Source organism: Elephantulus edwardii, unplaced genomic scaffold (assembly GCF_000299155.1).
Source record: "Elephantulus edwardii isolate Elephantulus edwardi_28Jun2011 unplaced genomic scaffold, EleEdw1.0 scaffold00024, whole genome shotgun sequence".
NCBI lineage: Eukaryota > Metazoa > Chordata > Mammalia > Macroscelidea > Macroscelididae > Elephantulus > Elephantulus edwardii.
In genome coordinates, this window is record NW_006399774.1 from 1,501,321 (window position 1) to 1,518,074 (window position 16,754).

A 16,754-nucleotide genomic window follows, 5' to 3' on the forward strand; every position below is an offset into this window, starting at 1 on the left:
GGTTTTCAGAGGCCTGCTATTTCAGAAGTGGATGGCCAGTCCTTCTTCCTAGTCTGTCTTAATCTGAATGTTCAGATTTAGAGAAGTATCAGACAGACCAGCGTTTTACAGAAAAGTAAAAGATATATCCCTTACTGTGTAGTTCCTTTGAAGTAGTGAGCAGTTAGCTTTAACCTTCTTCAGTTGCTTGACCATTGTGAATAGACTGATTTTCTGCAGAGTATCCCATTAGCTCCTACAGGACATCTGTTAGCAGCACCCAGACAGCCCTCCTTGCCCCGCAGCTGAGGGCCTCTGTTCGAAGCCTACCAGATGTGGCCGTGGGCCCTGCATTGGCCACCCAGCTGCAGAGATTGCTGCCTGCAGCTCCATTTGACCCACTAAATTGTGCTGAAATGAACTTCCTCTGTGCAATCATCTTTCTTGGAGGAAAAAAGTCATTCATGTTCTTCTTAAAGAGCTCCTGGGTGGTGCAAACAGGTATTCTCTCAGCTGATAACCAAAAGGTTGGAAGTTCAGATCCATCCCGTGGTGCCTCAGAAGACAGGTTTAACGTTGAGTTCAGAAATACCAGTCATTGTGAACTCCATAGTGCATCATTCTGCTGAGACATACATGGGGTCACTGTCAGAAGGGGTCACCTCAGTGATGGCCCATTGCAAAGCTTGTTGGGCAATGGAAAAAAAAGCAGAGATGAGAGTGGAAGCTTCCAGAGCGGCCCTGTGAGGGTAACCTGGCAGGCTCATAGGACGCAGTACATAGGGCTCTCTTTGCCTTCCAGAACATTCAGCTAGTGGCGGATGGCTGCTGTAACCTCCAGAAGCAAATCCAGATCGCCCAGCTCTTTGGGGTTCCTGTCGTGGTGGCTCTGAACGTCTTCAAGTAAGTCCAACCTCCCGCTTTAATGTTGGTCCTGTTGCCAGGCTTCCCTGGGAACTTGGTTTTGTGTCCAGGGGCTTCTGGTGTCTGTGCTTCAGGGTCAGGTGCATGGAAAATGTGGCTTTCTCTCTTCTAGCAGAAGAGTTCTTAGGGAAATGAAGTTTCTAAGAGGCAGTTACCATTTCCTTGAGTTTTGGGGATATTTTTTCCACTACCATTTCTGTCTTAAGACAGTGGGTGATCAAAGATGTGTCATGGAATTGTCCCATTGAACCTTTAACAACGTAAAATATTTGTGTTGTTCCCTAAAAATTCCGTCCCCCTCTACCATGCTTTTCTTTAAATGTGATTGATTAAAATATAGTGTAACCACTTTTGATGTTGAAAATATACTCAGTGTCTGGCAACGAGGATCTACACAGTCTTTCCTGAAACACGCCTCTAAATGAAAACAGATGTAAAAGCACGAGTGTTTCCATCTCTAGGACGGACACCCGCGCGGAGATCGACCTGGTGTGTGAGCTGGCCAAGCGGGCGGGCGCCTTTGACGCCGTCCCCTGCTACCACTGGTCGGTTGGTGGGAAGGGCTCGGTGGACCTGGCTCGAGCCGTGAGAGAAGCCGCAAATAAGAGAAGTCGTTTCCAGTTCCTGTACGACGTCCAGGTAAGACACCACCTCCAGGGTGGCAGTGCTGAAGATGATGAGGATGTCTGGCACGTCCTGAACCCTAGCCATGTCCCACGTCACTGTTGTCACAACAACCCGAGCCTGTGGTAGTCCTTCCCGCCTTTGCTGCCTCCACAAGGCAGTAATGTCACCTTGCTCTTGAGGCTCCCACTGAGGAAGATGTGTCCTGTCTGTGGGCACTTCACATGTATTAACTTCTTTAATCCTAACATGAGTAGTTGCTGATCTGTCCCACAATCAACACTTGGCCTGGTTTTCACAGCTGATATTGAGTTTCTCCAGGGAGTCTTTCCACAAATGTAATCAATTTGATTCCTATGCCTACCATCAGGTGAAATCCATGTGTATAGCCTGCGTTGATGTTTCTTATAAAAGGTATTTGCAATGAATAAATCTTAGAATGTGCAGAATTCTACCATTCTGTCTCCAGCCTCATTTCTTTCACCAAGTCCGTGTTTTCCAGCTACTGATCCTTCTTCTCTGTTCCCAACTTTTGAGTTCCAGTCGCCCATTACTATCAATGCATCTTAATTGCTTGTTTGATCAACTTCTGACTGCAAAAGTTGGTATAAATCTTCTATTTCCTCCTTTTTGGCTCTAGTTTTTGGTGCATATATTTGAACAATAGTGGTATTCACTGGACTTCCTTGTATGCATATAGATAGTATCCTGTCACTCACCACATTGAATTTTATGATGGATCTAGAAATGACTGTTTTAAATATGAAACCAACCCCATTTTTCTCACCTTTTCATCCCTGGCATAGTAGATCAATATGATCGTATGATTCAAAATGTCCCATGCCAAGCCATCTCATCTTGCCAATATCTAGTGTGTAAATACTCATGCGTTCCACTTCTTTCTTAACCATGTCCAATTTTCCTACATTCATGCTTCTCCCATTCCATGTTCCAATCACTACTGTCTGCTTACAACTGTTCCTCCTTTGTGTTTCCATTTCTAAGATCTCGGTCTCAATTGCTGTGTCTGCTAGTCTAAGTGCTAGTCTAAGGTGTGCTCTATGTACATACGGTTTTTGAAGGCCTGTAATTTTGCAAGTGAATGGCCAATAATTCTAACATCTCTGCTGGATGGAACTGATGATGTTATCCTTCTGTTTCCCAGATTAGACAAGTAAGGAAGGAAAGTTAAGATGATGTTGCTGTTGTTGTTACATGTCGTTGAGTGGAGTATGATGCATAGTAACCCAATAAACAACAGATCTGAACCCTGTTCTATCCTGCGCCATCCTCGTCATTTCTGACATACTTGTGCCCACACCGCAGTCACTGTGTCAGCCCACCTGGTTGAGCGTCTTCCTCTCTTCACTGTCTCTCCACTTTCTCAAGCACGATGTCCTTCTCTGAGGAACAGCTTCTCCTAGCAACATGCCCAAAGTGTGTGAAATGAAGCTTTATCATCTTTGCCTCCAGGGAGCACTCTGGCTGCACCTTCTCCGTGACTCACCTGTTTCTTCTTTTGGCAGTTGAAGAAAGAAAGAGGTAACTAAAGCCTTTGTCAAGGACGGGTGCCAAGGGCAAGACTTCAGCTCTTTGTCCCCAAAGCTGTGTTCTTGGTGGCTCACTTCTGTCTCAGACCATCAAGAGGAGACTCGATAGAGAACAAGGGTCACTGTCAGATGCAGTCAAGTCAGCTGCCACTCATAGCAGCTTTATGTCCAGCTGAACAAACACTCCCTGGTCCTTCACTGATGTCACAGTCTGGTTAAGGTTGAGCCTGTTGTTGCAGCCACCAAGTCCGTCTCAGGGAGCTCTAGTGGCAAGAAGCTGCACTGATATCCTGAAGCCTGGCAGTTCGAGGCCACCAGCTGCTCTGTGGGAGAAGGATGGGCAGTGTCTTCCCATGTGATTAACTGTCTCTGAAAACCCACCGGAGAGTCAGCTCTGGGTCGGTTTTGACTCTACGGTATACAACAGAAAAACAAGTCCGTCTCCTTGAGGGTCTCTCTGTATTTTGCTAATCCTTTATATGACATGGTGTCCTCCAAAGTTCTGGCCCCTTACTGATAACTCACCCGAGAGAAATGAGACTCACTTCTAAGGAGCATTCTGGCTGAACTCTTTTCAAGACTTGTGTTTGTTCTTCTGGCGGTTCGTAATATATTCCGTTTTCTTTACCAGTCAGTCATTCGAGCACATTAATTCTTTTTTCCTTGTCCATCTCAGCTATCTTTCTCAAACATAGGAAGGGTGGGGTGAGGCTTCAACAAGAACCTCCGCTCTTCCTGATACCTCACCTTCTCGGACTCTTTTCCTGCTTCCACACGGACTCTCTCCATCCTGATGTTTTTGGCTCTTGCTCTGGGTGGTGGACTTGTCCTCTAAGAGATTCTGTGACCCTAGATCCCCAGCCTCTGTATAGAAAGCTTCCACTCCCCATCCTGTGTCCCTCCCGGTTATATCAGTCTGTCACTGGCATCATGGCTGATGCTGATGTCATGGGTCCCTCAGCTTTCCCATCCAGACTGGATCCTTCCGCAGCAGCATCTCCTGTGAGCCCTGGACTCTGTCAGCATCATCACGATGTTATCTTAACCGTGCAGTTGAGGCTGATAGAGGGGAACCTGGCTATTGAGGCTCCTACTGTTGGGGGGCTATTGGATACCGCGGCATGACTATTTACTTTGCAGATATTCACTTATTTAGTCTTCACATCCGCATTGAGCAAGACTCTTACTAGTCTCCCATTTTACAGGTAGGAAAGCTGAGGCTCGGAAACACTAACCTCTCCACTGAGAGAGCCTATGGAGTGGCAGGCCATTGTTCTGCTGTGTCCTTGAGCAGTGATTTCAAAAGCATGTTTGGCAGAAGAGAGAGGATAAGGCTCAAAGGGATAGGGACCCACTTGCACACTGAGAAGAAGGATGACAGGGATGGTGAGGGGTCCAGAATCCAGCCTGAACAACCTGTGCAAACATAGTAGTGCTTATAGAAGGAGGAGCTTAAAGAACAGATCGGACCCTTCAGCTTAGTAGAGCTAATAAAATGTTGAAAGGTTTTATGAGAGAAGGAGTAGAATGTTCTAGGTTGTCACAGAAGTAGGCAAAATCTGTAAGGACCTGTAATGGCAGGGCATGAGTATGGGAGTTGGGGAGGATAAAAGAGAGGTTAGATGCAACATAAGGATAAACGTTCAGATTCTAAGCTGTGTGTTTGCTGAAACTGGAGATGTTAGCGTCATAGATGATTGGCATATCAGACGACCACTAGCCACAGGGCGGCTGTGTCCCTGGGAGCCTGGCCAGCTCGGTGTCCTCACTATCCACTCCCGCCCATGAACTGTCCTCCACATCTCACACTCTGACCCATTGCTCTAACCATTTTGACAAAAATGGGCTTTTTGTCTCTTTGGGAGCTGGTTTTTAATGACTGATTTCACAGAATGCAGTTGTTTTCAGGGAAACCAGCGGGGTGTAAAGAACTGTAAGCAGAAGAAATGCTGTATGTGAGGTTGCCTCAGACAGGGAGGAATCCCAGTTGAAGCCTCTTCCTTTCCAGTGATAGTGTAATTCTTTTTTCCCCCACAAGTCTCATTCTTCATGGAGATAATGCTATTAAACTGTCTACTCTACTGTGAATGGAGCACAGTTTATACTAATGTCTTCTACAGTCCTGTATTGGGTAGAGGCCTGGATTGGATAGGGCCCTAATGGCCAGGATTCCTTCCTCTTGGCCAGCACACTCTTCTCCTTTCTACCCCACAGATTAAACCTGAGCTGCTACGTGATTGATGTTGTTTAGTTAGCCTTTCTCCGCTGCCTCGTGAGCACAACAGTTTATGAGAGACCAGTGAGTGGGGCTTCTGGCTCGCTTCTCACTTCATCATCCTGGCTCTGGTGACCTAGTGGGTAGAGAGTCTCATTGCCAATCCAAAAAAGTGGCGCCTCTGGTGGTTCGAATCCACCAGCTGCTTGACAGGAGAAAAATGGGCAGTCTCCTGTTACGCAGTTTACACCCTCTGAAAACTCTCTGGAGGGTCAGCTAGGAGTCGCCCCTGACTTTGCAACAATAGGAGAGAGTCATTAGCAAGAACTTCTTAGAGCCATTTTCAGCCTTGTTTTTTAAACGCACAGGTACATTTTACTTTACTGCACTTTATGGGTGTGTGTGGGTGTGTGTGTGTGTGTCTGTTTCTGTGTCGTTTTTTAGTTGTCATTGTTTGGGGGATTTTTTTTTTTAATTGAAGGTTTATGTAGCAAAACTGTCTTTGGGGGCCTTTCCAGCCACATGCTTACTTCATGTCTTCATGTCACATTTTGGTGATTCTCACACTTTTTTTCTATTTTAAAATTTACTAATGATTGGGGTTTTTCATACCAGTCCCCAAAAGATAACTTTGCTGTGACACTGCTGTTAAAAAACCTTAGGAGAGGTTTACACACAGGCAATCTTGGATGCTTGCTAGGGATGAGAAGGAGGGATAAAAAGGAATCAATAGATAAATATGGTAAAGGGAAAGATAGTGAAGGGTTAGTTGTTGTTATGTGCTATCGAGTCGTCTGTGACTCATAGCGACCCCATGTACAATAGCCCAAACAGGCCTAAAGCTCTATCTTGTACCAATCCTGTCTCCAACATACCTATTCCCATTACTCCAGTCACTGACTCAATCCACCTCATCAAGGGTCTTCCTCTCCTGCACTGTCCCTCTGCCCTCCCAAGCATTATGTCCCTCTTCAAGGACTGATCCCACCTTGCAACACGTCCAAAATATGTCAGACAAAGCTTCAGAATCCTTGCCTCCAAGGAGCAGCCTGTCTTCACCCTCTCCAGGACAAACTTGTTTCTTCTCCTAGCAGTCCATGGTATATTCCATACTCTTCTCCAGCACCACAGGTCAAAGGCATCAATTCTATCATCCCTAGTCATTGTCTAGCCTTCCAGTGTATAGCAAGTAATTGTAAAGACCATGGCCTATATCAAGTGCACCATAGTCTCCACACTGATATCATTGCTCATCAGTACTTTGAAGAAGTCTTTGACAGCAGTCTTTCCCAATGCAATTCATCTTTTTATTTCCTGGCTGCTGGTAACAAGAGTGTTGCTTGTAGAGCCCAGCAAACTGAAGCTGTTAACAATCTTTATCTCTTCACCATCTATCATGATGCTGCCAGTCAGCCCAGTGGTGAGAATCTTTGTTTTCTTGATATTGAGCCTCAATACATATTGAAGCTGCAGTCCTTGGCCTGCTGCAAGCACTTCAGGTCCTCTTCAGTTCAGCAAGCAGGGTTGTGTCATCCGCATAATGCAGGTTGTTGATGAGACCGCTTCCCATCTTGATGCCACACTTCTTCTCATAGAGCCCAGCCTCTTGGATAATATGTTCTACATATAGATTGAAAAGGTATGGAGATAGGACACACCCTTCCCAATTTTGAACCATGTATGTTTCCTTGCTGTGTTCTGATGACAGCCTCCCGGTCCAAGTACAGGTTTCACATAAACACAATCAAGTGTTCTGGGATTTCCATTCTTCTCAGAGTCAGCCACCATTTGTTGTGATCCACACAGTCAAATGCCTTTTCATAGTCAATGAAACACAGATAGACATTCCTCTGGTACTCTCTGCTTTCAGCCAAGATCCATCTGACATTAGCTATAATATCCCTAGTACCACGGCCTCTTCTAATACCAGCCTGCACTTCAGGCAATTCTCTGTTGATGTGCTGTTCCATTCATTTTTGGGTAATCTTCAGAATCTTGTTTGCACGTGATATCAGGGATAGTGTACGATAATTTCTACACTCTTTTGGATCACCCTTCTTTGGAATGGGTACAAATACAGATCTCTTCCAGTCAGTTGGCCAGGTGGTTGTCCTCTAGATTTCTTGGTACAACTTGGTGAGCATATCAAGGGCAGCTTCTGTTTGTTGAAGGGTTAATTAGACATACATTAATTACAATTAATGTTATAAAATGTCTTGCATTCTTTTTAACTGTTCCATAATGCTGTTGCCCACTTACTAGAGTATCATATAGTTAGTACAAACATAACTTTGATGTGCATCAGGGAACGCACCACATTTGCGTAGCTGGCTGGCTGGCAGTAGCCACTTTCTTGTGAAAGGTGATCTGGACCAGACACTCGGTTCCTGTGAGCTGTGCCCGTGCAGAAATTAGCATTAGCTTGAATAAGCTCCTCATACAGGGTGCCACAGGCCACACCCATTTCTTCCCCTCCTTGCAGTTTTTCCCTGATTTCTTGCAAATTCAGTTCTGGTGAAACCTTAGGAGCTAAGGAAACCTCTTTTGAAGCCCTTCTGCTCCTTTCTCTTCTACACACAGGCCCTTTCGTGTTTTGCTGGGTGTGGGATTGCTCAACCAAGAAGAAAGGGTTTACGTTCGCGGCCAGCCCTCCTCCTGTTTGGTGTCTCTGGCCGCCTGTGAACCTTCCAGACTTCCTTCCACTTAGAGTGTTTTCACTCTAAGACTGGTGCTGTCTTATCTCCTCCTTATCTCTTCCCGCCCTCTTCTCAGGTTGCAGAAGAAAGCCACCCAGGGTGGTTGGTGGTTGGGGAAATGTGAAATCAGCTCCGGTTTGCTGAGTCTGTGTGCTAGAAATTAGCTCAAACCCAGAAGGAAAGAGGAGCCACGAGAGAGGAATTGTGGGAGTTAGTTGCCCTGAGTTTGCTTCAGCCGTGTTGTTGTTAGGTGCTGTTGAGTCAAGAACATCTCGGTGACCCTGTGAACAACAGATCTGAGCCCTGTCCTGTCCTTATGCCATGATCACAATCTCTGAAACACTCAAGCCCCTTCCTGCTGTCACTGTGTCATTCCATGTGGTGGAGGGTCTTCCTCTCTTTCCCTGACCCTCCACCTTTCCAAGCACGATGTCCCTCACTCCATGAAATAACCTCTCCCAGCAACATCCCAAGTATGTGAGACAAAGCTGTATCATCTTTGCCTTCACGGAGCACTCTGGCTGCGGTTTCTCCAGGACAAACTTGTTTGTTCTTTTGGCCGTCCATGGGATGTTCAGGCCTCTTCTCTAACACGATCGCTCAAAGGCACTGATCTCTTTTCTGTCATCTTTCTTCATTGTCCAGATCTCAGATGGACAGCAAGTGACTGAAAAGACTGTGACTGACATCAGGCAAACCTTCATCTTTAAACTAACACCATTGCTCCTCATGTCCCTGACTGCAGATTCTCGCAGTGCAGACTTTCCTGTCTCCTAATCTCCTGACTGCCGGTACCACGTGTATTAATTGTGGCTTCAAGTAAGAAGTTGTTGACAGTTTCAGACTTTGCACCAGCTATCATGATGGTGCCTATTGGTCCAGTGGTGACAATTGTTGTTTTCCTGGCACTGAGATGGAATCCATATTGAAGGCTGTGTTCAGTGACCTTCTGCAGCCCCGGGTGCCTTCTGAGTAACAAAACAGCAGTGCCCAGTCCTCAGCCGTGTTTATGATGGTTGATATTTCTAAGCACATTCTTTTTTGTGTGTGTGTGAGTGTACTGTCAAATCAGATCTGACTGGTACAGGAGGAGATTGTCCCTCCTTTTCCCGGCAGAGCATCTGGTGGATTCGAACCGTGTGCCTCTGGGTCTAAGCACATTCTTGTGTCCCGTTGTGTTGATGTTTTCCCGTTTTCTCACCATGACTTTCCCTCATTTGCACCAATCCTCTATTGCCACGTGTGTGTGTTTCTAGTGATTGGTCATTCCAGGTGACAGGTCCAAGGTAAGCAGGTCAGAACGTCACCACCTTGCTCCTGAGAATGTTCTGGTTGTATGTCTTCTGAGACTGAGTCGGTATATTACGTATCCTTCACTCACCCGTAAGCCAAATACTTCAGGTCTTCTGCTGTCTTTTTTTTTTTCTTTCCATTCTCCAGCTTTCAAATTCATATCGGTTGATTATAAACTATGACTTGGGTGTAGGTTTTCTAATAAGAGTCGTGCTAAAGCAGGAAGCCGGCTGCACCTCGGGCTTGGCTGTCTGTGCTAAGCTCTAGGAAACATGGACTTTCATTGTTGCTAGAAGATCCTGAGTGGAATACAACTCTTAGCACCCGTATGAACAGCAGACGTGAACTTTGTGCCATGCTCAGCATTGGAAATGGAATTAAGCAGCCTTGATTTACAGGACCCAGTTGGCACCTCCTTTCTCAGTTTAGCTAATTTCTTTCTAGTTCAGCAGCAGATGGGGGATTGTGAGGCAGCTGTTGACTGACTCAGAACAATAATTTAAAACATGGGGTGGAATACAGAGGCCTAACTGAGCAAAAGACGTCTTCCTTGTGAGAATTCATATACTTGCACTTTATATACTGTGCAACGTTTCCTCTCAGCCCTTTGATGCTCACATACTCCCTTAAAAAGATCATGTTCTCTGCAGCTGTGTCAAATTCAGTGCTAGCCCCACCCCATGGCTGGTACTGGCCCAAAAGGCTGCCACAGAAACACTGTAACTCATGGGCCCTGTTTCCCTCTCTTGGGCCTCAGGGATAAATTTTGTTACAGACATAAATTTAAAGAAGAAGTATATATCATGTACTCATTGACTCTTCTGGTTCTCAGTTTACTTTAAGGGAGCACTGGTGGCCTAGTGGTAAGAAGTTGCACTGCCAATCCTAAGACCCATGGTTCAAATCCACTCGCTTCTCCGTGGGAGAAAAGATAGGGCAGTTGTTTATGCAAAGAAGCATGTGGCAATTCAGCTTGCAAACTGGAGTCCAAATGTTGTTTGTTAACTCAGGAGTGGAGATTGAACATCATCTCAGTCGCCTTCCTCCAACTCCTCAAACGCTCTGAGGTGGAGCCCTGACAGCAAGCAGTGGCGTGTTTGTTTTTTAGCAAAAGGTCTTTCCTGTTCTTTGCGGGATGCCTTTCTCTTGATCACAGTGGGCGCTGGATGAAGGGGATGAGAACACGCGGGGGAGCCGCCCAGGTCCCAGCCCCCAGTGATGCCTGAACTCTTGCACTCTCTCTTCCCACATGTTTACAGCACTTGCTCCAGGCTGTTCTTTTTAAGACAGCGTGGTTTTCCCTGGTGGGTGACTGAGGAATTGTTTTAGGTTTCCTAAAGATTCTACCTTGAACTTGGGCCAGTCAGTGTGGGATTTGGAGAGCTGCCCTTTAATTTGACTTAGGGCTAACATAACCAGAGCCTCAAAATTTAAATAAATAAAAATATGTTTAAATGCAGCTCTCAACTTAACGTGTGTGTGTGTGTGTGTGTGTGTGTGTGTGTGTGTGTGGTGTATTTTAGTGAAATTTTAAAACTTAATATGGTATTACTGCCTCTATCTGTATGGATTTTTTTAATTTTGTAATAATGTCAGAGCCAGGACAGAGAAAACAACCCCAAGGAGACAGGTTGCCCCTCCTTTTGTTGTCCTTGTCTCGGGCTGTGTCTCCCCTCAGTGCTTTTGACCTCCCCTTGACCCTCCTGCCCGTCCTCAGATCCACTCTGTCCACCTGGGCCCACAGTTTTCTGGTCTTATTTAATTGTCCACACTGAACTGCTTCAGCGAGTCCCACCCTGGCCTCTTCCCAGGACTCAACTCCATGTTTTCTTACCACCCCCTACTTGGCCTCCCCTTCCTGCAAACACATCAGGTGTTTGGTTAAAGTACTCAGCTACTAGCTCAAAGGTCAGCGGTTCAAACCCACCAGCTTCTCCAGAAGATGTACACACCTGCTTCCATAAATACTGTTGTGTGGTGTGTGAGTGGAAACCAACTGATCGCTGGCCCTCCAGCATGTTGTCAGATGCTGCAAACCACACTGGAGGAGATTGCCCACCTTTCTGCCATAGAGCTGCCGATGATCTCGAACTGCTCACCTTGGGGTTGGCAGTGCAGATCCTTACCACTTGGCCACCAGAGCTCCCCATAAATATTTACAATCTTGGAAACCCTCTGGGACAGTTCTCTGACCTCTAGGGTCACTGTAAGCCAGAGCGGAACCCATGGCGCTGGTTTTAGATTTTCCATGAATGGATCTGTTTTAAAACTGGACTCTTGTCGGCCTCTGCCTTTCTGGTGTGTGTGTGTGTGTGTGTGTGTGTGTGTGTGTCTTCTCCTGCCTGTCCTGTCACACACTCCCACTGCCCTTGGGGTCTCACCAGGGCCTGAGAGCCCTTGGCCACTCCTTGCCACTGTCAGAGGTAGCCTCCGCTCCCAGAGTGCCCAGCTTATCCATTGGTGAACCGGGCCACGCCTGCACTACGCCCTGTTTGGTCTCTGTGGTGATAGAAATTCATCTGATGAGAATGTGTTCAGTGACCGGGTGTTCCAGGGATTCCCCACATTTCGTTTATTCTTTCTTTTAACTTGAAAAATCGAATATTACCATGGCAGAAGGCTGTGTGCCATCCACTCATTACTGACCCTCTAGTGGCTTCTTGAGAGGCTGTAAATCACACAGAAGGCGGTTGCCCATTTTCCTGCTGCAGAGCAGTTGGTGGATTTGAACCGTGTGTCTTTGGGTTAGTAGTACAACTCTTTTAACCACTAGGCCCCCAGAGCTTCCTCAGAAGTTTCTAGAAAGGCATTCTTTCACCTAAAATCATGGGCTAGTCAAGGAGAAGTGACTCCTTCTGTCACTCCAGACTTTGACGGAAATTCAGATGAGATGAGACCGATGTCTTAAGGACAGCCTTCGTTTTCTCAGCATTTCAGGAACATTGTGGGAGCGATTCTAGTTCAAGGGTAAAATTCTCCCCTTCGGGCAGGAGATGTGTCAAGCACACCTATCTAACTTGTCAGTGGAGGTTGGGCTGTTTCTACAATTTTCAGAGAGGTTTCAGCTGAGTGTTGCACGTAAAGCAGACCTGGGAGAAATGAGCCAGGGGTGAGAACAGACCAGGCCTTAACCAGTCTTGAGGTTGGCCCAGCACTGAGCACCATTGTGGTTCTGCTGGGCTCGGGGATGCTGACAGTTGGGGGTCAGCTCAGTGGCCGCTAGCAGCAATTAAAGGAATATCATTTAGATAGTATCATGAGTATTATTGTTGTTAAGTCAAATATGACTCATAGCAACTCTGTGAACAAAAGACATAATGTCTTGCCATAACTATCGTCATTTCTCCAAGTTCATAGAGTTTCCATAGGCATGTGGTTTAGATGCCACTTCTCTATCAGGTTTTTTGGTTTTGTCTTTGGGTTTTTTTAAGGGGGAGGAACTTCAAGTCTGGACTTCCAGCAGGTTCAGTCATGGCTGACACAGCGAAGTGGGAACAGAACCAAATTTGTAAAATTTGGGTGTATTGGAACATTAAAGAAGAAAATATTACTGGAACAAGTGACTTGGGAAAGGCGTTCAGGAGCCTGATTCAGGAGAGGATGTTATTGCAGGAACTGTAGACCAGGGAACGTGTTCAGGGAGGCATTGGGAGCACCATCTTTGAGCCGGGCGCCTCTGCTTCTGACTCTGCTGATCAGGGGGTTCTGTTGCTATTCTACGACCTTGTTTTCCAAGCAGAAGATGAGGCTGGCTGCTCGCAGGGGGCTGACTTGTTACTTCCCCATTACTGTTATCATTCGGAGACAGGTTTTACAGGTTTGGGTCCTTTCCATGGTGGCTTTGTCAGCCATTGACAAAACCAGAAAGAAGTTACTTAAAATCCAGCTTCAGACACCATAAGCTTCTGGTCACCAGATTCACTCAGAAATTTGGAGATTTATTTCTGAGTCATAATAGTTTTATCAGCAAGAGATTTCTATTCTTTCCTTTTCCTCTCTCTTCTAGGAATAGTTTCTCTTGCTCTTGAAGAGGACTGGTATCCTTAGCTTGGAAGTTGTTGAGGTGTTTTTGGTAGGCGTATCTTCAGTTGATTGATGAGAAACGAGGCCTCTGTTACACGTTCAGGAAAATACCATTGTTCGGTGTTACTGAGTCAACTCTACTTCACAGTGACCCTGTGAACAACAGCTCAAAACCCTGCCCCGCCTCGTTCCCACAGACTCCACCTGTTCCAATCCACTATTGCAGTAACTGTGTCAACCCATCTCACTGAAGGTTTCTTCTTTTTCTTTCAAGCTCGCCCTTTCCCAGCGTGATGTTTTTTTCAAAGAACTTGGCCCCTCCTGACCTGTCCAAAGTACATGAGGTGACGTGTCACCATCCTTACCTCCAAAGAGCACGCTTGTTGTACTTCTTCCAAAACAGACGTGTTTGTTCTTTTGGCACTCCACGGGATATTTAATAATCTTTGCCAGCCCCAGCCCCCAGTTCCTCTTCAGTTGTCTTCATTAGTTGTCTAGCTTTTCTGTGCATACAATAAAGCAATTGAAGATGCCATGGCTTGGATTGTAGTTGTTAGGTGTCATCGAGTTGAGTATGACTCATAGCGACCCCATGCACCCTGCCTGTCCTGTGCCGTCCTTACTATTTCTAACACACTCGAATCCATTGCTTTGTCTTTCCTATTTTGAACATGACACAACCCTGCTTGCTGAAACTGAGGAGGACCCAAAGCGCTTTCTGCAGAAGGTCAAGGACGCAGTCTTCAATATGGGTTGAGGCTCAATATCAAGAAGACAAAGATTCTCACCACTGGACCAATTGGCAGCATCAGGATAGGTGGTGAAGAGATAGATTGATTGTTCACAGCTTTCATCTGCTTGGTTCCACAGTCAGCACTCTTGGCACCAGCAGCCAGGAAATTAAAAGATGTATAGCCATGGGAAAGTCTGCTGTTAGGGACCTCTCCAAAGTACTGAAGAGCAGTAGTCTCACTCTGGAAATTAAGGTGCATTTGGTGCAGGCCATAGTCTTTGCAATCAGTTGTTATGCATCAGAGAGCTGGACAATGACTAGGGAGGATAGGAGAATTGATACCTTTGAGCTGTGGTGCTAGAGAAGAGTATTGAATGTACCATGGACTGCTAAGAAAACAAACAGGTTTGTCCTGGAGAGGGATAAACCAGGCTGCTCCTTGGAAGCAAGGATTCTGAGGCTCCATCTAACATACTTTGGACATGTTGTAAAGAGGGACCAGACCTTGGAGAGGGACATCATGCTTGGGAGGATGGAGGGACAGCACAGGAGGAGAAGACCCTCTATGAGGTGGATTGATTCAGTGACTGGGATAATTGGGGTGAGTGTATCTGAGACAATGAGATTAGCACAGGACAGAGCAGGGTTTAGGGCTGTTGTACATAGGGTCGCTATGAGCACATAACAACAACAGCAACAGTTGGTGAGGCTATTCCTTGGAAAGAGACATCATGCTTGAAAAGATGGAGGGTCAGTGAAGGAGAGGAAGACCTCCAACAAGACGGACTGACAAGTGACTGAAGCAGTGGGCTCCAGTGTGTCAGCCATCACAAGGACTGCACAGGACAGGGCCAGCTTCAGGTCGGCTGTTCATAGGGTCACTATGGGTCGTACTTGACTCAACAGCACCTAATAACAGTAACAATCTTAGTGGAAACAGACACAATTGTTTGCTCTCCTGAGAGTTAAATTGCTAATCTTTCATTTGGCAGCCAGGTAATTTAACCTGTGCTACACCAGGGGCTCCAATCATAGAGTAACAAATGGTAAACATAGTTAAAACCTTAGGTATAACATTTCTTTCATTATATAAAACCAGTAACAAAATTGTTCTGTAAACTGTTTCTGTGTAGTGTTTCTACATTATTGCAATGTTAATAACTGAATAGAAGTCTTTTTATATTTTTGCCATTTTCTTCCTTTTTTTCACTGCTTTATTCCCCCCCCAAAGAAAAACCACACACACAAAAAAAAAACTCAAGAACTAAAACCTCAAATCATTGATACAGGTTCACAGGTACTACTTTGCACAGTATTATAATTGACACACCGGTAAATTTGACAGAATCACCATCAGCAACAGAAACGACAGTACTGGCTCATAGTTTATGGAGAAGAAAGTAAGGGATTCAAAGTATCATTGTAATTTAGGGATGAGGAAACAGTCAGAAAGATTATATGAATTAACCAAACATCGGAAGTGGCTATGGTTTTCCCAAATCCGCCTGCCCTGTGCCAGCCATCGGGCCGTGCCGTAGAACGTCCAGACATTGCCCTGGCCCAGATGGGGGCTGTCCAGAGACTACATAGGATGGGCACACACCTATTTGTATGAGGCTGTGGTCTCCGTGCTTCAGGAACACATTGCCCCAAGAGTCAACGTCCCCTGACACAGCGTGGGCATTGTGCTAACTGTGTGCGCTCTTTCCTGCTGGAAATTTCTCCAGACGCCCTATTAACATTGATTTCTTGAGACAAGGCACTTACTGACCAGGAGAGGATGTGCTGGTCAGCATCAGCACACACGCACTGTTGATGGCAAGAACTTGACTGCCCGTCGGCACAGCACACTGAGGGGTGAGGTCTGACGTGCTGGTGAAAAGCCTCCATTCATACACTGAGCGCCTCTTGTGAGGTCCGCGCTTGCTTTCTTACTTGGAAACACTGGAATGCAGGACCAAGCATAGCCCAGTGGTAAGAAGCTGCCCTGCAATCCCAAGGCCATGCAGGCAAACCCTCTGGCTGCTCCCTGGGAAGAGGATGGGCAGTATCCTTCCATGTGCGTAACTGCCTCTGAAAACCTGTCGGAGGGTCAGCTATGGGGCAGTTCCAACTCGACGCTACAAAACAGCACAGCTTGTCTGGTGGCCTCGTGGATAAGGATTTGCACTGTCAACCCAAAGGCAGATGGTTTGGCTCCATCAGCTGCTTCAAGGGAGAAAGATGGGCAATTTCCTCCTGTACTATTATAACATATTTTGGACATGTTGTGAGGAGAGACCAGTCCTTGGAGAAGGACATCATGCTTGGGAGGGTGGAGGGACAGCGCAGGAGAGGAAGGCCTTCTATGAGGTGGATTGATTCAGTGACTGGAATAGTCGGGATGGGAGTGTCAGAGACGGTGCAATTGGCACAGGACAGAGCAGAGTTTAGGGCTATTGTACATAGGGTCGCTATGAGTCGCAGCGACTCGACGGCACATAACAACAACAACAACCATTTGACAGCCTCTGGAAACGCGTTGTCCTTGGAAGGGTCACACTAAGCTGCTCCCACTTGGAGACAAGGATTTTGAGACTCCATCTCACATACTTTGGGCATGTAGCCAGGACGGACCAGTCCTCAGGGGAGAATATCATACTTGGAAAGGTGGAGGGACAGCGCAGGAGAGGAAGACTCCAGATGAGATGGATTGATCCAGTAACTGGGGTAGTAAG

The 16,754-nt window shown here is 46.3% G+C and overlaps 1 protein-coding gene across 1 annotated transcript in view; it reads left to right on the forward strand.

Moving 5' to 3' along the window:
- Nucleotides 1–16,754, forward strand: part of LOC102846330 (monofunctional C1-tetrahydrofolate synthase, mitochondrial-like) — a 247,301-nt gene that overhangs the window by 168,974 nt on the left and 61,573 nt on the right. Inside the window, exons 26-27 of the mRNA XM_006882798.1 lie at nucleotides 782–882; nucleotides 1,365–1,542. Of these exons, the coding sequence (XP_006882860.1) occupies nucleotides 782–882; nucleotides 1,365–1,542 (279 nt within the window). The remainder of the gene's footprint in view (nucleotides 1–781; nucleotides 883–1,364; nucleotides 1,543–16,754) is intronic.